Source organism: Narcine bancroftii, unplaced genomic scaffold (genome assembly GCF_036971445.1).
Source record: "Narcine bancroftii isolate sNarBan1 unplaced genomic scaffold, sNarBan1.hap1 Scaffold_165, whole genome shotgun sequence".
Taxonomy (NCBI): domain Eukaryota; kingdom Metazoa; phylum Chordata; class Chondrichthyes; order Torpediniformes; family Narcinidae; genus Narcine; species Narcine bancroftii.
This window is the reverse complement of record NW_027211900.1, coordinates 687,066-709,541: the sequence shown is the minus strand read 5'-3', so window position 1 is coordinate 709,541 and position 22,476 is coordinate 687,066. Positions and strand designations below refer to the sequence as shown.

The 22,476-nt window shown below is 44.1% G+C and overlaps 1 protein-coding gene across 1 annotated transcript; it reads left to right on the top strand.

The window, feature by feature from the left end:
• The first annotated feature begins 4,017 nt into the window (after positions 1–4,017).
• LOC138750549 (uncharacterized) lies at positions 4,018–20,231 on the top strand. The gene is made up of 4 exons (XM_069912643.1): positions 4,018–4,090; positions 4,725–4,939; positions 8,899–9,117; positions 17,882–20,231. The coding sequence occupies exons 1-4, from the start codon at positions 4,018–4,020 to the stop codon at positions 17,978–17,980; spliced, it is 606 nt and encodes a 201-aa protein (XP_069768744.1). The 3' UTR covers positions 17,981–20,231.
• Positions 20,232–22,476: the final 2,245 nt, after the last annotated feature.

The window sequence follows — 22,476 nt, the reverse complement described above, 5'->3', positions numbered from 1 at the left end:
GTTCAGTATAATTCTTTATACATCAATCATTTATCAGATGTCAGCAAGGATTTTATCTGAAAGCAGCACCTGGAGTCAGGTGACTCAGGCAGTTGGATTTGAAAAGATCTACAGGAAGCTGATTTGGCAATAGAGATCACGTGATCCAGGGGAGTTTATTCATTCACTTCAACTCAACAGTCTGGAACGATTGACCAGCGTTCCACATTGCAGCAGAGAAGAAGGAATTCACAACTAGTTTTTCTTCTACAGTTTCTGTGGAACTCACTACATAGCAAGTTTATACTGTGGAACTCACTCACATAACAAGTTTACACTGTGGGAATCTCGCACATAACAAGGTCATACTGTCGAACTCACTCACATACCAATGTTACACTCTGACACTCATTAACTAAACAAGGACGACACTGAGGAATTCACTTCCATAACAATGTAACACTTTAAACTGATTCACAGAGCAAGGTTAGTGTAATAACCAGGTTACACTCTGGAACTCACTAACATTACATTTTCAATATCGAACTCACTGACACAACAATGTCAAACTGTGGGACACAGTCACATCACCAGGTCACACTGCGAAAATAACTCACATAACAAGTTTACACTGTGGGACTCACTAACATAACGTTAACAATGTGGGATTCACTAAGAAAACAAGATTATACTGTGGAACTCACTCTCATAACATTTTCAGTGTCGATCTCACTGATATAACAAGTTCAGAATGTGGGACTCACTCACATAACAAGGTTAGAGAGTGGTTATAAATCACATCACAAATTCATTCTATGGAATTGTAATGGAGGATTTCGACCAGCTTATGCAAGAATGTATACATGTGAATCAGAAGACATGATCTAAATTCCACCATGAGGCCCAGAGATGCAGTTGTCTTTTGTTGGTCACAGACTGTCAGGAGACCTTGAAGATAATTAAATCAGTTATTCAAAGAGATAAGCTATAAGTAAACAAACTTTTGGGTAATATAAGCCATGGTCCCACTGCTGAGATTTGAGACTCTCTGAGGGGTGGAAATATCTCTCAGCAAGAAGAAGAACTTCTAGACTCCAACCAATGTCTCAGTCGGGGGAGGTGGAGAACCTGCTACCGGCGCCCCGACAACCTATTACAAGTGTGCAGTCGTTGCCTCGCTTCGGATGTTGGGACCGGTCCAGGTGTTGAGGGGTTGGGGAGGGGAACGGGCAGGGGAATGAGGAGGGCTACGGAGTAGAGGAAATGGGAGGTGAATAGAGGAAGGCATCCCTATCCCCTCCCTCACCACCTGTTCCCCTGCATTTCCCCTGCCTCTCCTCTCCTCCTTGCAGAAGAAGCCAGGCCTCATTGCAGCCAGAACCTCCCTGTGGTTCCAGAGCCTCCATTTCAGGAAGTGCCTTCGATGCTCGCTGCTGGACAGACGTCTTGTCTCTTGATTCATTCTGTACCATTGTTATTAAATTAAAAAATGGGTTGGCTTTTTAAAGCTTGAACACAAAAGGCTGGTCCAGATAGACAACACACAAACAGGCCCTTCGGCCCCTCTCTCCTGCTGGCTAGGCTGTTGTAATCAGTCCATATTCCTCTCCCCTTTTTCATTCTTTGCTCCCATCCAGCTCATGTTGCCTTGTCAATCTCACGGCCTGTGAGAAGTAGCTATTTCCCTGCCTGGCTGCTCTGCTTTTATACCTCCACATCTCCTTCCTGATGGCAGGGTGACAAAGATGCTCTGTGCTGGATATCTATGAGTCTTTTCACAAATCCCATTCCTGCAAACAATCAGGGGACCCTTGTCTTGAGGTTCCACCCATGTTGCCTCTCCCTTAGCACCCTCTCGTCGGAATACAACTGCACCCTCCTTCCCCTCCTCCACCAGGTCTCAGTACCCCGCTGACAATTCCAGTCAGCTGCCATGTCTATACCCTTCCCCCCCTAAACCGATGGATCAACCAGCGCCTTCCCTCCTCAAGAGTCCGAGGAATCCACTCTCTCGCAATGTCCTGCTATCGAATGACCTGCATCCTCCTTCCCCCTTGGTTTCCTCCCGTTACCAGGCACCTGGATTGACCCCAACCTGTTGAAACTACCCGTGTTCGCTCTGATCTCTCTGTGCCTCTGCCCTCCATCCAGGGGTCTTGGTTGTCATGTGGGGCTGGTGGAGAAAAATGCACCAACTCAAGGAGATGGTGAGCACTTTGGAGACCCCCAGCTCCAGGAGACCAGGAGCAGTACAGAGACCCCCAGATCCAGGAGACAGCGAGAACCACAGAGATGCCCAACTCTATCAATCGGCGAAAATCTGATAACCAGGTGCCAGGTGCAAGGTGCAAGGTGCAAGGAACTCTCGGTACTGCTGCACGTGGGGCAGGTGTGGCCCATCCCCACACCTTCACCCTGGCAATTCCCAAAACAGTCTTCCTCTTCATGTGGGGGTCCAAAATGGGTAGAGTCTGGAGAAGGACCATGTTCGTCATCAATCAATGGGGGAAAGAGTGTAACCGGCATGGCCATGATTGTGTGTGGCTGTGCGTGGAACCAAAGAGCAAGGGCACCAAAAGCTGCTATGTGCTGAGGTTCTACCTGGTTCAGGTGTTGCGAAAGATTTGTCTGGCCCTGGTACCACACAATGTCCCAGTCAGCAGGACTTTGCCACATCACCTTCCTGGGAATGGTTTCATTGACAAACAATTTTGACCAAAAGGGCATCAGGCAATGGTCAGCAGAGAATTGCTGACATAGAGAGTCTAGGATTCGATGGGATACATAGGGGTGGTTCCCTGAGCAGAGCATCCAGAGCTGCTGGAAGACCAGAAACTCGGTGAAAGATGCCCTTTGGTCTGCCTGAAATCCAGATGGGGGTAGCAAACATGATGAAATTTGCCCAAAGCAAAGGAGGAAGGTTTAGGGTAGATATCAGGGGTATCTACCCAGAGTTGTGGGAGCCAGGAATGCCTTGCCAGGAGTGGTGATGAAGGCCAAACATTAGGTGCTTTTCAGGGGTTCTTAGTCACATTGAGGGACTGAGACCAAGGAGGATATTCTCCAACAGCAGAGGGTGGCAGTAACCACAAGGTGTCAAAGTGGTGGCAATGAAGCTAAACAGAGACCATCTAAGGTGACTGTGCGCCCGTCTGCAGGAATTTGGACTAACTATAAATCTTGCTTAGTGCCAGTTCAGGCTGGAAACTTTCAACTTCTTGGGGCGTCAAATCAATAGGCACATAACTAAACCCCTGCTTAAAAAGGTAGAGGCTGTTCTGTACTTCCACAAACCTCCCCCCACAGTGAAGGGGTTGCAGGAATTCACCGGTACGATTAATTTTTATCAACGATTCATATCGTTAGTGGCCCGCATCTTGTGGAGAAAGGTAAAGACATTACCTGGGACAATGAGGATTTGGAGGGGTTCCTGAAGGCCAAGGACGCACTGGCCAACACCACCCTTCAGGTACACGCCAGGCCAGAAACACCCAAATTCTCACAGTAGATGCTTCCAGCACACCAGTACGAGGCACACTGGAGCAATTCATCGAAGGGCAATGGCAGCCCCTGGCCTTCTTTAGCAGACACCTCTGGCCACCTGAACTCAACTACAGCACCTTTGGTTGAGAGCAATTGGTGCTGTACCTGGCTGTCAGGCACTCAGGTATTTTTTGGACGGTAGACAATTCAGAGTCTTCATGGACCAGAAGCCGTTAACTTTTGCCTTCAATAAAGTGTTGGACCCGTGGTCGGCCAGGCAGCAGCGACTCCTCTCATATGAGTCTGAGTTCACGACAGACATTCAACACATCGTGGGTGACGCACTACCTCACCTCGCAATCAAGTCTGACCAGGCCCTGTCCCAGGGAATAGACTATTTCGCCCTAGGCAGGTGATGGCAGGAAGACCCTGAGATCCTTGCATGCAGCACAGCAGTTTCAAGGCTCAGGCTGGAGGATGTTGCCATCGACCCTGATAAGTAGACATTCCTCTGCGACATTTCAATGGCAAACCCTGCCTCATCATGCCGGCAGCATGGAGATGACAGTTTTTGATGAGATGCACAACCTAACGCACCCAGCCATCAGTCCTGTCAAAATGGTGGTCAGTAGGTTTGTCTTGCAGAGACTCCGGAAACAGATTGTCACTGGGCCAAGACCTGAACACTCGGCCAAATGACCAAAATGCAGACATACGTGAAGGCATCACCCCCAGACATTCAAGTCAGCACCACATAGTTTCAGCCACGTCTACATTGACATTGTAGGGTCACTACCGGCCTCCCACGGGGCCTTCTCACCATGATTGCTTGCTCCATGAGGTTCCCCGAGGCGGTCCAGCTGGCTGACACAACACTTATGTCCTCTATTAAATTGGAAGCAGTAATAAAGATGAAGGAGCGATTGATAATAAATAGTCTCCCTTGTAGTTGGGGTACAATGTATTTCTTGAGATCAGAGGAATCCAGGAGCCAGCACAAAGTGATCCTGTGTTTCCCAATGATTTGATAGTTGGGGTAGTAGTAAGTGGAAGGGCCGAAGGGTCTCCTGCTCCTTCGACTGCCTCTCTTTTCTGTCTTGCGATGCTGATTGGGTGTGGCTGTGTTGTATCGCTCGCTGATTGGTTGCTTCAGTTGCACAAGCCAATGGGCTGATTCGGTGAGGCCGCTATTGAATTGGAAGCTGAAGTAGGGTTAGATTGATGGGCGGGTTCGCGGGCTGATTGGCTCTTGCTGTGAGGAGGCGGGAAGTTGGCGGTGGCGTCTTCTGCTCGGGGTCCGTCGCGTCACAGCGGGTCTAACGGGAAGAAGTTAGCGGCGGCGCCGGGACCTTCCTCAGCCGCGCGGTCCAGGGAAAGCGGGCGACCCGCAGCCCGATGGGACCCACCCGTGAGAGGCTGGTACCGACAGGGTGTTTGGGTGGAGCTGAGGCGTCGGTGCGAGGCCGGAGGCCGCGGGGTAACTGGCAGCGGGAGGGGGCGGGAGAGGGGTAAGAAGGAGATTGGAACGTCTTTGGTTGGCGCATGCGCGATGGGTTCGCCACTTGGCGTTCGGTTTGCGCATGTGCGGCTGATACACATGTGCCAAATGACGGCCACAAAGCGAAAGCTTAGCGTAAGCGCGAACTGATGACTCGCGCATGCGCACAGAAATTAAGATGTCTGCCCCCAGCCGATGGACCCCGAGACACTGAGTTACAAACTCAATCCGCACATGTCTCTGTTCTCATTTGGCAAATCATTTGATGTTAAAAATAGGCTCTGAGACTTCAGGGCTCCTCACACGGGGGGAAACTCCGACTTGCGACCGTTTTGGAATCTGACTGATCATTCGGGCTCCATGACGGTCGCAAGTCGGGTCGCTTCGGAAGGGATGGAAAACCAATCCATTTTTCTTTGCTTCCCAATTGCTCATAGAATGTGTCTGATTCCATCCGTTTTTCCTGATGTAGGATCACATTCTTCATCAAGATAGATGATATTTTTTTAAAGTTGTGTCACTTGAACAATAATGTTCCTCCCCTTCTGATCCTGACTTACCGTGTGGGAAGCAGAAGTATCTTCACAGAATTTGCTCGAGATAAAATTGAGAACAAAGATCTTTATTATACTATTACAACAATGCAAAGTTGGGTGCTTCCCCTTACCCTGGGAATACACACAGATACTGAGGCAGACCCAACTTTTATACATTTCATTTCAGTACAGAGATACCTTCCCCCTAACATTCTTCTGCCTCCTGCATTGGTTTAGCATTAGGTAGTTCCGCCCACGTGGATTCTAACTTCTTATCAGTTTATGTGCCTATCTGCAAACTTGTTAGCCAGGAAATATCATGTCTTTGTTCTTTACTCATTAACCAATCCCCAAGACTTGCTAAAGCTATTTACTTGCTATCCTGTTTTGAAGATACTTATTTTATTATACTTTTATAACCCTTCCTAACCCTTCCTCCCATTCCAGCATCCCTTCACCCTGATTTAACCCGTAAAACTTAATTTCAAATGAGCACTTGCTTGATTCCTCACATTCCAGTATCCCTTATCCTTAAGTTAACCCATTATACTTCATCCTTATTTAGCACTTGCTTGACTCCTCACATTCAAGTATCCCTTACACCATGTGTTTAAAATGTAATGTTTCTCAGTTACTTGTCCGAATGCCTTGAAAAATAGAGGGACTTTGGTGTTAACAATACAGCGTAAAGATTTCACCACCTTTTAAATTTATGATCTCTGAATTTCTGGTCAGGTTTTCTATTTTGGTTGGTGTATCTTGCAGACCTATTTGGTTGCAGCAAGTAAGTAGTTATCACCATGTAGCATCCGCTGCGGCAGCGCTACCAAATAAAGAGACGTCCACACAAGGTAGTGTAAAACAAAGACTGGATTTACTGGTTTAAATTCCCCACATGTGCTTGCTGGCCTGGCCACTTCTGTTGACGTACCCTTTGACTTCCAGCAGACTTGCATCATTACGTCACTCTCCGGCCGGCTGGCCGCTACACGAAGTGAAGGACTCCTCAGCCCGCACATGGTGCTAGACGCGGGCTCCTTCTTGGCAATGAAGGGGTGTCTGTGCCATCTTGGACTGTCTGAGTGTTGCAGAGATTTGGCCTTTTTTGCTTGCCCCGTTGCTTGGCACTACAATGTCTGTGTTTATAAGGGGGAAATTATTTCAATGTTTTATTTACTTTTGTTACAGAATTCTTCCTAGATTATCTGTGTAACATTGAAGGTTTTGGGTTTTCATGAACAGCGATCATGATTCTACTCATAATTTGGTGACAAAATGGATGGGACACTTTTTACTAATGCCCCATGTGAATCAAAATTAAAATGAAGTGACAAAATTAGGAAGGTTTGTTTCCCCTTCTTTTTAAGCAGGATGTCAGGATGATTTTCATCTTGCTTGCTGAATTAAAATGTGATTTGTCTGTTCTTAATGGGAGCTGCCATATTGGCATTGCAAGGAGAGATGGGAAATGGGTCAGGTCCTTGGTGGTCCCAGTAATGCAATGCAGAAAGATGTCACGGGGCTGAATGTTGTTTAGGGAGGGAGAGGGTATTAATTTTTAGGAAACATGTGGCCAGCCACCTATCAATATTTTTTCTCAAATAGAAACTCCTGCTAGTAGAAGCCATTTCCTACTTTGAACAGGCCAAATTGTCATTATCTAAGAAGATATTGTTACAAGTCCAAAGGACCCCAAAACCCAGCAGCAATAGACATTCACCAGGACATGTGGTTTTTAAAACAGAAGTTCTTTTTAATCAACTTTAAACATGAAAATAGAATGAAACTTTTAACTTAACTAACCCAAATTAACCCCCTCCTAATTCTAAGCACACATGTTTGTAATGTGTTTAAATTTTATGAAAAGGTCTTTGTTTCACAGTTCAATCTCTCTTCTCCTACTTCCAAGTTCTCTGGATCCAGGCAATTCTTCTGCTGTGCACAGAATTGATCATGTATAAATTTCACCAGGTTTTGGTGCTCGAAAGGTAAATGTTTACCGCTCAGGTAAAGGTTCTTGTAGGGTTTGCAGAGAGTGATTTGTTGTTCCAGGATTTCCACAACTGAGGTACCACCATGAGTCACCTCAATGTCTCGCTGATCAAACTTGCCCCGTCAGGGTTTTCCAGATGGTAACTTCTTTCTTTAAGCTACCACAGAGTTCCATTCCTCTTATTCCAAACAACAGGAGTTCTTTCTTCTGCTCAAGCTGTTGTTAGATAAACAAAACCCAGGAGTGACTTTCCTGTAAGCACCCTGCAGAAAGGTACTTGCAGCCATCCTGGCTCCATTTCCAAACAATGGTCATTCATTTTATGACATCAGTTCGGTTAACACCTACTTGTGTATGTGCATAAATCTTCAATGTTTCAAATAAGATCTGTTTTAAAAGGTATGTATGTATGTATGTAACCTACACTAAATCTTACCAAAATCGCAAATATTACCAAATTCTCCAAATTTATTTATTCATTACAATATCACGTAAGGAGCATTTAAGAGACTCTTAGACAGGCATACATGGGTGAAAGAAAAACAGGTTGTAGAGGGCGCCACCGTCAGTTCACAGACTTACCTGACACATTGTGGGCTAACAGTGCTGGACGCCAAAGTACAGCCAGTGGATCAGATGAAGGCCCAGGGCTATAAAGCTGATAGCTTTAACGTGATGGTCCTATGGACCAGCAGTTGTTCGCCAATGAGCTCATTAACGTGCAGGGAATAAAAGATCTGTATGTCTGCAATAAACCAGTCTTGAGTTGACTACCTTTGTTTGTGTTTGCCCTTATTTAGTAGCCGCTACACATTGGTGATCCCAAAGTTAAGATTTAATGAATTTGAATCATTATGGAAAAGGAGGACATTTCAACAGCAGGAACAACTGCTGCCGCCATGACAGTTAATGCAGTTGGGCTTCATTTGCCTCCTTTCTGGACACATCAGCCACAAATTTGGTTTCTTCAAGCTGAAACCCAGTTTCATTTTTGGGGTATAATGGCGGAAGACACAAAATTTTGGCAAGTCGTGATTACATTGGGCGTGGCCACTGCATTGCCAGTAAGCAAGTTTTCTGCTCATCCTCCAGCAGAAGACCAGGGCACCAGGTTCCGGTAGTTTCTTCTTGACACATTGGAACTTACTTGATGAGCGTGGATTTGAACGTGGGAGGCCAAACTGACAAGAATCCATCATACCTGATGAATGAGATGCTGGCGTTGTCAGATGGTCCTTCCCATTGTCTGCTTTTTTAAACCTTATTTCTGTCAAAAATTCCCGCTCACGTGGCCATACACATTGGTAACATTGATTTTCACCATCTCCATGACGTGGCTCAAGAGGCTGACAGGCTCTATCGTACTCCGACACAAGAATCTGCCCCAATACATCCTGTTTCTGTTGCAGAAGCATCTCCCGCATCCTACCAAACTCCAGTATCTGCAGTCCAAACCAAGAAAGAGGAACATGCTGATGTACATCGAGAGTGGTGATTTTACCATCGCCACTGGGGAAACTATGCCCATAAGTGCATCCAGCATGTACCTACTACAAAAAGAAGTCGGAAAACAAGAGCGCTGGAAGCTGGCATATATACAGGCCTATTGTATCTTCAGGACGATGCAGGTAAGCACAAATTTCTTGTAGACACAGGTGCTGAACTTAGTTTGCCGACCTATTTTGAAAGGACTCAAAAAACAGCACTTGACCCTGAGAGGGGCGAATGAAACTGCCATTCCAAGTTTTGGCACTAGATGAGTCGGAATAGGTGGAACCACGTTACATTGGAATTGTGTCCTCGCTTCTGTCGCTCAACCTATTTTGGGTGTGGATTTTTTATGTTCCCACAACTTATTGGTAGACATAAAGCAGAGTAAACTAGTTCACATCACCATCTTTCAGACATATCCACTGGCGTGCATCAAGGGGAGAGTTTCACAGCTCGGAGTACATACGTTACACATGGATGCATATACTGGTCTACTCCCTGAATTTCCCCATATTCTCACCCTGAACTCCAATGCCTCAAGAATAGTCCATGGTGGGTCTCATTACATAGACACATCAGGCCCACTGGCCCATGTCAGGGCTCAGCGTCTGGTGCTTGATAAATTGTGGCAGAATTTAAAGCAATGGAAGAATTGGGTATCATCCGATGCTCAAAGAGCCCTTGGACCTCACCTTTGCATATGGTAGTCAAGGAGACAGGCAGATGGAGACACTGCGGCAACTACTGTAGGCTTCATGATGACACAACACCTGACAGATACCCAATTCCACACATACAGCATTTCGCCGCCCATCTACATCATTGCCGCATACTTTCAAAGATTGATTTGGTTAAGGGATATTATCTGATACCAATTCATGAGAATGATATGACCAAGACAGCAATTATTACGCCGTTTGGTCTTTATGAATTCCTCAGAATGCCATTTGGTATGAATGCCATGCAAACTTTTCAGTTGCTTATGGACGCTCTTGGCAGAGATTTAGACTTTGCGCTTATTTATTTGGACGACTTCCTTGTAGCAGTCAAAATGAGCAAGGTCACCGCCTCCATTTGCGCTGCCTTTTCCAATGGCTCCAAGACTTTGGACTGACAATTAATCTTGAGAAGTGTCAATTTGGCAAGTGAACCATAGAATTCTTAAGGCATAAAATTACAGCAGACGGCATATCTCCATTATCAGGCAAGGTAGACGACATCCATAAAATCTCCAGACCTGTCACTGTCAAACGGCTGGAAAAGGTTTTGGGAATGATAATTTTTTAATCACAGATTTATTCCTGGGATTGCTGACATCCTGCAACCCCTGTTTGACATCATCTCTGCTCCAAACAAAAACATTACTAGACCTCAGAGGCAGAGGTTGCATTTATGTCCGCCAAATAATTATTAGCCAAAGCAGCAATGCTTGCGCATCCAAATCCTGAAACTGCATTGATGCCTCAGGAACAGCTGTGAGTGCAGATCTGGAACATACGTCAATGGCCATTATCAGCCCTTTGCCTTCTTGAGTCGTCATCTAAGACCAGCAGAAATTAAATACAGCACCTTTGATTGAGAGCTATTAGCACTTTATCTGTCTTTCGTTATATCTTGTAAGGTCGACATTTCACCATATTCACAGACCATAAACTTCTAATTTTCACCTTGAGAAAATTCACAGATCTTTGGTTGGCAAGACAACAACTACATTTGTCCTACATTTCGGAGTTTACTACGGACATACGTCATATTTCAGGAAGGGACAATCTGGTCGCAGATGTGCTCTCTAGATCAAGTGTGTGCCATATTCAAGGTGGAGTCAACATTGCTGAACTGGCTGCGGCACAATCTGCGGATCCGGATATACAGGCACACAGTATAGCTATCACTGGACTCGACATTCAACAGGTGGCACCACAACATGACATTCACAATCTATCACACCCATCCATCTGGACTTCAGTCAAAGTAATGTCAAATAAGTACATGTGACATGGGCTGAAAAAAGACGTCACTCAATGGACCCGATCGTGTATATCCTGCCAATCTGAAAATTCCGCACCACACCAAGGCACCCCTGCAGTCTTTCCTGACAATACGCAGAAGATTAGAGCATGTGGATGTGGTTGGACCATTACCAGTATCACAGGACACGAGGGATATTCTCACGGTAGTTGACCACTTCACACGCTGGCCAGAGGCCATTCCATTACCAGTCAGTAACACTGAGGCATATGCTAAAACATTCATCTTAAATTGGATGTGCCGACACACATAACCGTGGACCACAGTTCACTTTGGCATTATGGGCTTCCTTGTCTCATTTTTTTGGTACACAGTTGCACCACACTACTGCGTACCATCTGCAGTCCAATGGCCTGGTGGAACGTTTCCATCATCAACTTAAATCTTCACTGAAGGCCCGACGCACTGGTCTCAACTGAGTCGATGAACTACATTAGGTTCTATTAGGAGTATTAACAAAAGAAAATCTGTCTGCATCATCTGGAGAATTGATGTTTCGTCCGGCCCTTATGGTTCCAGGAGATATTCACTTTAGAAGCAATTCAGACATGGACATCCTTTAACAACTCCGCAAGGGTATTGCTAACAGCAAACCATCCTCCACCAACTGGCATGGCAAACCTAGCCAACAAGTGCCCCAATCACTATTAAACACTGAATTCGTATTCATACGAAGACAGGTTCCACAGGCACCCTTATTAAAACCACATGAAGGACCATTTTGTTTCATTAAGAGATATGGAGTGGTATATACATTGGACATCGGGGGGCATCCACAGCTATTCAGCGTGGACAGACTTAAACCCGCCATACGGACCCTACTTCACCAGTTCAGTGCCATCAACCCAGGCGACATGGACGTCTGCCTAAATCAAGCGTATCTGGCATCTTAAGTTATAGTGACGATTTTGGGGGGTGTGATATAGCGAGTGCACAGCGCGGTATTGTGAACCGCCACCGTCAGTTCATAGACTTAATTGACAGATCGCGGGCTAACAGAGCTGGGTGCCAAAGTACAGCAAGTGGATCAGTTGAAGCCCCTGCCTAAAGGTGCGGGGCACTAATGGCTCGTAACTTTAACCTGTTGGTCCTGTGGACCAGAAGGTATTCACTAACAAGCTCATTAACAGGCAGGAATAAAAGATCTGTGTATGTCTGCAATAAACCAGTCTTGAGTTGACTACCTTTGTGTGTGTTTGCCTTTATTTAGTAACATCTACCGCAGTAGCCGCTACAGGGTATTATTTTTTTTGTTAGAAATATCTAGATCAGCACAACATTTTAGGCCAAAGGGCTTGTACCGTCCTGTAATATTCTGTTATTTCGGTTATTGCTTGACTTTGAATATCTGTTGTAAGCAATGTGAGACTTCAATAATGTAGCAAATGTGCACAGCAACATTGCAGTCAGGAGTTTGTATCTCCTGGTTGACTTGAGCTTTGTGAAGGGTTGTATCTGGATTTGAGTCGTTTGACACCCTGTCCATGGAAATTGTGGCTCAAAAGCTACTGAAGTATTTGGAAACATCGTCATCGGTCCTCTTTCAAACTCGTCTGAATTTCTTGGATGAAGAAACATTGCTCTGAAACTTACTCTGTGAGAGTTTATTTTCCTCTCTTGCAGGAGGTTTCCGAATCTCTTCCACATGATGAATCTGTTCTCTTTTCAAAGAGAGAGTGGAGTGGCTATTTTCTTCCACAATGATTTCATAAACCCAGTCAAGGACTGAACTCAGTCACCATTTAAAAATGGTTATGTTGCAAATACAAGATCACTTTTACTTTATTCTTCAAAAGTGGCCATTTCCATGGACACAACGAGGCTGCCCTCTTGATCTCAAAGAGACAGAAGTGGTCTTTCTCCTTAAAATCCACTTGTTACTCCTGGTCAAAGGAGAAGACTATGTAACTGTACCATCTCTGATGACTGTATGTTCAATCCTCTCTTCCCTACAGGATGGACAACAACTTCTGCATCTCGTTTGTAATGTTTCTCCAAAATGTCTCATCACATGACAAGTGCCACCATTTCTTCCTTTGAAGTCCACTATGTCTCTTCAAAAGGATGAATCATGAGCCAATGGACTCCAGCCTGTCTGCGCAGGAACTTGAATCACGAACTTGCTTATTCAAACCGCTGCCATCTCTCAGCACTCTATTGACTTAGTTTCAATTTTAAAAAAATACACCTAATCAACAGATGGTCTCTCCGTTTGACCAGCAATCTTTCCTTCCTTCACAAATTCTTCAGGTTTTAATAAAGCAAACATTCCATTTTTCTCAGTATCTCAAGAACCATTAAAACTTGCATTTTAAGTATGAGCTGTTTTGTGAAGTGTTTGTGTTTGTGACCTACACAACTCCTACAATCCATCTATTTCAAAAACATGTCAATGTACAATTTTTAAATATATAATCTGTCACTGGTCAGATGGAGCATAGGAGTTGTGATAAAATCAATGGTGTCCTTGCAAAGGAAAAGGGGGATGAGATATAATCCAGGTAGCTCTGGCAAGTTGAGTTTGTAATAGTTTGAAACTTGAACCTCTCTCTCTATTTCAGGAGACAATTTACTGTCATGTAATTAAAAAGTGTCATATCACACAAAATTGCTTTTTTCCTGCTGTGAGGCAGACAGATTCGCCATTTGCAGAAATTGCCTGAAATGCCTCTTGCAGTCAGAGAAAGAAGCAAAAGAGAGTCGTGCTCTCCCCCTTCCCCTCTTCCACCCCCCCCCCCCCCACCCTGATCCCTGGGCCAAGTCACTGAGGGCTTGTGTATTCTCTTTCAATGCTCACAGACTAATCCAAGTCATTGGCAATGCGTGCTCCTGTTTTGAACCTCTGACACGATTAGGAACCAATTCTTCTTTGGCTTGGCTTCGCGGACGAAGATTTATGGAGGGGGTAAATGTCCATGTCAGCTGCAGGCTCGTTTGTGGCTGACAAGTCCGATGCGGGACAGGCAGACACGGTTGCAGGGGAAAATTGGTTGGTTGGGGTTGGGTGTTGGGTTTTTCCTCCTTTGCCCTTTGTCAGTGAGGTGGGCTCTGCGGTCTTCTTCAAAGGAGTTTGCTGTCCGCCGAACTGTGAGGCGCCAAGATGCATGGTTTGAGGCGATATCAGCCCACTGGCGGTGGTCAATGTGGCAGGCACCAAGAGATTTCTTTAGGCAGTCCTTGTACCTTTTCTTTGGTGCACCTCTGTCATGGTGGCCAGTGGAGAGCTCGCCATATAACACAATCTTGGGAAGGTGATGGTCCTCTATTCTGGAGGTGTGACCCACCCAGCGCAGCTGGATCTTCAGCAGTGTGGACTCGATGCTGTCGACCTCTGCCATCTCGAGTACTTCGACGTTAGGGATGAAAGCGCTCCAATGAATGTTGAGGATTAGCACCCACTCATATCACAAGTCTGATACCTGATACTCTTTTAGCCAGTTTCGAACCAGTCTCTAGCAATCCACGGCCTGGTGTGAGTTCCTTGACTGCTTTCTCCAGAAGCCCACAACCTGCTTGGGTTCCTCTCCTCTAATTTCCAATAGCCTATCACCTACGTGGGTCCTTCAGCAGCAGAACCCCTCATTGGTCTGGTTCCATGGTCACTGACCTGTGGATTGAATCCTCTGCTTCTCAGATGTTGATGGTGTGTGGTCTTCCTGTTTTCTGGTGCCCTGTGTTAGTTCTCCGCTTCCCCAGAGTTTGCGGTGGCGAGGAAATCCAACACATCTAAATAAACATTTTACAACTTAGAGGAGAATCTCGTATGTCTAGAAGGATGGAAAGGGCATTATTATAAATTGAAGTCTAATATTTGAATATTCAGGTGCCAAATTTGCAAAAACATAGAGTATATATTTCTCAAACTAATGTCATTTTTTTCAAAGGAATAAAACTTTGAAATTTTGCATGTCATCTTGGCATCCCTAAAAATATATCTGATTTCCGAGTAAGTGCAATACATTTCCTCATCACCGCTAACATTAATTTAACAAATTTCAATTGATACTTTAATAGTTTAAATTTGAGCCTTGTTCCTTCAATATTTCCTAATAAGGGTAAGGTTGGATTTTGCAGAAAAAACACTCCTAAAACTTGTTCCAAAAAATTTGTAATTCTCCCCAAAAAGATCTTGCATAAGGACAAAGCTAGGTTGAATGCAAGGAAGTTGCTACATCTTCACCACCCCTAAAACATTGATCTGATAATTCTGATTTTATTCTATTCAATTTCTCTGGTGTAAGAAGTAACTGTAGAAGAAAAAAATTAGTTGTGAATTCCTTCATCACTGCTGTGGTGTGGAACTCTGGTCAATAGATCCAAAATGCTGAGTTGAAGTGAATTAATACAACTCCCTTGGATCACGTGATCTCTGTGGCCAAATTATCTTCCTATAGAGCTTTTCATATCCAACTGCCTGAGTCACCTTACTCCAAGAGCAGCTTCAGATAAAATCCTTGGTGACATCTGCTACATTACTGATGTAAAAAGAATTAAACTGAACTAATTTATGTCTTACATTGAGATCCTTTCATGGATATGCCCATATTTGCCAATCAATTACAATATTCAGATCCATTTCCCACCTTTGTCTCGACTTAAGAACTCCTCATTTAAAAGTTCCTACTTGTAATGAAGAGGCCATTATCGAAGTAAATTTTTTAACAATTCCTCTAGGAAGAATTTCTATTTCAGTATAACATGGTTGGTCCGAACTTATCCTTCAAATATGCTCGTAGTTGTAAATAGCAAAAAAGATTGCTATGAGTTATATGATAATAATTTATCAGTTGCTCTGATGACATTAGTTGACCCCTTTTCATAACAATCTTCCAAATTTATAATCCCCTTACGAAACAAAACCAGCTATCCAGAAATTTATGATCCTTTGAAAAAGATACGACGATTTTGAATCAAAGCCTTTCTGGGTGATGTACATTCACTTAGACCAATTTCATCATTTATTTTATTCCATATATTAATCAAATGTTTCAAAATGGTGTATCTTTATCACCAACCATTAATATCAAATCCCACTTGTAGATAAATTCTTCTGCTTTTCTCTCTCCTATTTTATTTGATGTCAATGTTTCTCTTTCAAAAAAGGAAGCAAGAAATCTCATTTGAGCTGCTCGATAACAATTTTTAAAATCAGGAAGCTGTAGTCCTGTCAATGCAGAATTTGCATTGGGTCACTTGTAACATGGCATTCAATCGGAAATGGGTTCACATGACATAAAACCACCATGTAGACTGTTTTCTATGAATGGAATACAAGAGGAGGGTTGTCTAGGTCTTCCACAGGATTTAGATCACAAGGTCTAGGAGCAGAAGTAGGCCCATCGAGTCTGTTCCACCATTCTTCCACTCAGCCCCACTGCCCAACTTTCTACCCATAACCCTTGATTCCTTGATTAATCAAATACCTGTCAATCTCTGCCTTAAATATACCCAATGATCTCAGTTTCACAGATTCACAACCCATTGACAAAATCAATTTTTCCACATCTGTTTTATCACCCTTTTATCCTGAAATTATGCTCTCTTGACGTAGAGTCACCTACCATGGGAAGCATCTTTGCCATATCTTCCAGCATTTGAAATGCCTCTGAGGTCCCCCTTATCCTTCTGTACTCCAACTAGTACAGTGGAAGAGTCAACAATTGTTCCTAATAAACTAACCCTATCATTCCTGATATTCAAGTAAATCATCTTTGAACCTCCTCCAACACCAGCACATCTTTTCTCAAATACGGCATCCAAAACTCTAATTCTGATTGAATGGAAAGACAATTCTCCAACAACACATACACAACGGTTAAATGATATTATGTCTTGTCGATATTAAAAAAAAATTGGAGTAAAATAATAACTTTCAAAAGATTCAAGGGTCCATTAATGGACTATTATCATAACTTTAAGAATTAAGGTTGTTCAGAAGCTTGGTGCTGTGTTACGAGACCAGAGGATCTCAAAACCCAGCAGAAATAGATATTCACCTGAAAAATGGTTACTTAAACAAAAGTTGATTTTAATTATTTTTAAACATGAAAATGGAATTACACTTTAACTTATCACTATTTTACTACTTCAACTTACTTTATCTAACTTAACCCCCTTCTAATTCTAAGTGCACATGTGTGTAATGTGTGTGTAAGTTCAGAAAAGTTCTTTAGTTCACAGTCTCATTCCTCCAAGTTCACTGGTTGCAGGCCATTCTGATACTGTGCACAGAATTTAAGTTCACCAGGCTTTGGTTCTCTAAAGATAAATGATTACAGTTCAGGAAGGTTCTTGATGGTTTTCAGAGAGAGGTGTGTTTTTCAGGCAAGTATTAGGGTGTTTTTGACTCAACGTACCAGCATCTGAAGTCAGTTACCTCTTCAGTAAAGCTCTGATAGCTTTAGCATGGAGCAGAGCTGAGCCAGGACTTTGGAGGTATTTAAGGGAGTGTGTGGGCAGGGTTTGTTCTGGACCAACAATCTCACCAAATGACTGCTTGAAATCAAGATCAAACCATTTTGAGGAATACAACAGGAATTGTTCAACAAAAGCCTGGTGTTCCCTGATGAGTTTTCTTTCATGAGTGGATATGATTTTTTTTTAAAGCCCGTTAATCTTCCTGATACAGATCTTTGTATTTAACTTTCAGGTTGCTATCTGTTGTTAACTTGGAGGCCTTTAATGGGGTGACTGGGTGGAATCGTTGCTTTAACCAAGCAGTTCTATGCAATTTTCCAGCTGTAGGATGAGGTGCAGTTGCTTGCAAGTTTAGCAAGAGGGATTAAGATGTGAAACTGCAAGTCACAGCACCATTTGTGTTTTTGAAAATGCAAATATGAAAATTTTAACTTTGGTCTCCTTGGTTTGCTTAAGTTTACAGAGGAGACGTTGGGTCAAGCTGAGAAGAGAGAGTTGGATGCCCATTTGGTGAAGCTGCACAGGCAAAAAAGAAAACACAAAATGAGGGACTGAAAAAATAATGAAGCAAACTGAAGAGCTGTTGCAACCAAACCCAAGTAAAGAATTTAATTTTGTGAGGCGTACTTTAGAGACCAAATGATTTGGGCTTTTAATGGTGACCTATTTAAATGAACAAAATCTGATTAGAATTGAAGTTTATGGAAAGTTTGGAAGTTGCCACAAAAAAAAATGGAGCATATAAATTAGATGTTGTAATGAAGAGAAATTAACAATACAATGAGCCTTGTGTCATAGTCTCTACCTCAGTCTACCGTACATCACGTTAAACCTTCTCCCCACTGTGAACCTGGTGCCACAGTATCTCCCTTAATGTACCATCCATCCCCGTTAACCTTCTCCCCCACTGTGAATGCGGTATCTCCCGCTGTTTATTGTACATCACTGTTATATCTACTCCATACTCTGAAATCTGTGTCACAGTATCGGCCTCCATCTACCTACATTCCCATTAACATTCTCCCTATTGTGAACTTGGTGTCACAGTATCAAACACAGTTTATCGTACATTACTGTTCAACCGTATGACGGATGTGAACCCAGTGTCACAATATTTGACACAGTTTATCGTTCATCACTGTTTAAACTCATTCCCTCTATTCACCTGGTGTCACAGTATCCATCTCAATTTACCATACATCACCATTAAACTTTCTCCCCACTGTGAACCTGGGGTCACAGTATTTGACACAGTTCATCGTTCATTACTGTGACAGCTTCTCGCACTGTGAACCTAAGATCAAAGTATCTTGCACAGTTTATCGTCCAGCAGTGATTGACCTTCTCCCCATTGTGAATCCGGTTTCACAGTATCTGCCTCTGTCTTCTGTTCATCACCATTAAACCACTCCCCACAGTGACCCCGGTGTCATAATATCTGGAACTGTTTATCGTGTATCACTGTTAAACATTCTCATTACTGTGAACCCGGTGTCACAGTATCTGACGTAGTTTATTGTACATCAATGTTGAACCTTCTCCCCACTGTGAAACTGGGGTCATAGTATATGCCAGAGTTTATTATACATCACCATTAAAACTTCATAATATTGTGAACATCATGTCACAGTATTGCCACAATTTATCATACATCACTGTTCATCCTTCTCCCCACTGTAAACCCATTGTCTCTCTATCTGCCACAGATTATCGTACATCGCCATTAAACCTCTTTCCCCTTTGAACCTTCTGTCAAAATATCTGCTACACATAATACTACACTGTTAAATCCACTAACAAATGGTTATCAGGTGTCACAGAACCTGGGACTGTTTATCGTACTGTTAAATCTTCCACCACTGTGAACTCAATGTCACAGTATCTGTCTCACTCTAACAAACATCATAAAACCTTCTCCTCACTGTGAACCTGGTGTCTCTGCATCTGCCATAATGTATCATCTTTGGCTTGGCTTCGCGGACGAAGATTTATGGAGGGGGTAAAAAGTCCACGTCAGCTGCAGGCTCGTTTGTGGCTGACAAGTCCGATGCGGGACAGGCAGACACGATTGCAGCGGTTGCAAGGGAAAATTGGTTGGTTGGGGTTGGGTGTTGGGTTTTTCCTCCTTTGCCTTTTGTCAGTGAGGTGGGCTCTGCGGTCTTCTTCAAAGGCGGTTGCTGCCCGCCAAACTGTGAGGCGCCAAGATGCACGGTTTGAGGCGTTATCAGCCCACTGGCGGTGGTCAATGTGGCAGGCACAAAGAGATTTCTTTAGGCAGTCCTTGTACCTTTTCTTTGGTGCACCTCTGTCACGGTGGCCAGTGGAGACCTCGCCATATAACACGATCTTGGGAAGGCGATGGTCCTCCATTCTGGAGACGTGACCCATCCAGTGCAGCTGGATCTTCAGCAGCGTGGACTCGATGCTGTCGACCTCTGCCATCTCGAGTACTTCGACGTTAGGGGTGTAAGCGCTCCAATGGATGTTGAGGATGGAGCGGAGACAACGCTGGTGGAAGCGTTCTAGGAGCCGTAGGTGGTGCCGGTAGAGGACCCATGATTCGGAGCCGAACAGGAGTGTGGGTATGACAACGGCTCTGTATACGCCTATCTTTGTGAGGTTTTTCAGTTGGTTGTTTTTCCAGACTTGTAGTCTTCCAAAGGCGCTATTTGCCTTGGCGAGTCTGTTGTCTTTCTCAATGTATCATATATCACTGTTAAACCTACTCACTACTGTGTACCTGGTGTGAACAGTATCTGTCAAAGTGTACCATACATCCTCATTAAACATTCTCCCCACTGTGTAACTGGTGTCACAGTATCTGCCTCAGTCTGCCATACATCACCATTGTTTTATCTCTCAAATGTGAATCCAGTGTCACAGTATTTGCTACATTATATTGGACATCACTGTTAAACCTTCTCACTGCTGCTGTGAACCCTGTCTCACAGTATCTTCCTCATTCTTCCGTATATCACCGTTAAACCTTCTGCCCGGTGAACCCGGTGTAACATTATTTGCCTATGTCTGCCATGCATCACCGTTAAACCTTCTCACTACTGTGAGCCCAGTGTCTGAGTACCTGCCTCAGTCAACCATATACCACCATTGAACATTCTCACGTCTGTGAACTTGGTGTCTCAGTATCTGTCACAGTTTATCTTACAGCACCGTTAAACCTTATGCCAACTGGAAACCTCTTGTCAGAGTTTCTGCCACAGTTTATTGTACAAAACTGTAAACTTTCTCCCCACTGTGAACCCAGTGTAACGGTCTCTGCCTCAGTCTGCCGTACATCACCATTAAACCTTCTTACTGTGAACATGGTGTTACAGTATCTGACACAGTTTATCGTACATCACTTTTTAACCATTTCACTACTGTGAACACAGTGTCACAAAATATGCCTGAGTCTACCATATATCACCATTAAACCATCTCTCCACTTTAAACTCGGTCACCATATCCACCAAAGTTTATCGTACGTCACTATTTAAACTTCTCAACACTGTGAAACCTTTGTCACAGGATCTGTCTAACATCACCGTTAATCTTTCTCCCCACTATGAGACCCGTGTTACTGTATTTGGCACAGTTTATTGTACATCACTGTTAAACCCTCTCAACACTGTGTACCTGGTATCATAATATCTGCTTCAGTTTACAGTACATCACTGTTAAACCATCTCCTAACTGTCAAATTGGAGTCACTGCATCTGGCAGGAAGACCATTCTACATCCGGCATCTGGCAGGTGGACCATTGGAAATCCGACATATTGAAGAAGAACCATTCCAGATCCAGCAACTGGCAGGAAGACCATTCTCCTTCTTGCTTCTGGCAGGCAGACTATTCCTCATCCAGCATATGTCAGATGGACCATTCCATATCGGACATTTTCCAGGAAGGCCATTCCACATCATGAATCTGACAGGCAGAACATTCCACATCCGGCATCTGGCAAAGGACCATTCCACATTCTGTAAGTTGCTAGCAGTCCATTCCACATCCAGAAACTGGCACGAAGTCCATTCCACATCCGGATTCTCACATGAGGACCATTCCACCTCCAACATTTGGCAGGTGTACCATTCCACATCCGGAATCTGGCAGAGGAACATTCCACATCCAGCATCTGACAGGCAGACCATTCCACATCCGGCATCTGGCAGGTAGTCAATTCTAAATCCGGCATCTCGTTGGCAGACCAGTCCAAATCTGGCATCTGGCAGGCCAACCGCTCCACATTCAGCATCTGGCAGGAATACCATTCCACATCTGGCATTTGGCAGCAAACCAATCCACATCTGGCAATTGAAAGCTGGACCATTCCACATCTGGCATTCTACAGGAGTACCATTCTACAATCGGCATCTGGCAGGCAGACAATTTCACATCAGGCATTTTTCAGGCAGACCATTCCATATCTGGCATCTGTCGACCATTCAACATCCAGTGATTGGCAGGTGGACCATTTCACATCTGGCATCTGTTAATTGGACAATTTCACATCTGGCAGTAGGACCATACCATATCTGGCATCTGGTAGGTGGACCATTCTGTCTGTAATTTGTCAGGATGAACATTCCACCTCTGCATCTGGCAGGTGGACTATTCCACATTAACATCAGCCAGGCAGGACATTCCACATCTGTCATCTGGCAGGAGGACAATTCCACCTCTGATATCTGGCAAGTGGACAATTTCACATCTGAAATCTGGTAGGCAGACAATTCCACATCTGGCATCTGACAGGATGACCATTCAACCTCAGGCATCTGGCAGATGGACTATTCCACTACAGCATCAGCCAGGTGGCTCATTCCACATCCAGCATCTGGCAGGAGTACCATTATACATTCAGCATCTGGCAGGCATACCATTTGACAGGCATTTTTCAGATGGATCATTCCATATCTGGTATCTGTCGACCATTCACCATCCAGCATCTGGCAGGTGGACCATTTCATATCTGGCATCTGTCAAGTGAACCATTCCACATATGGCAGGAGGACAATACCATATCTGGCACCTTCTAGGCGGACCATTCCA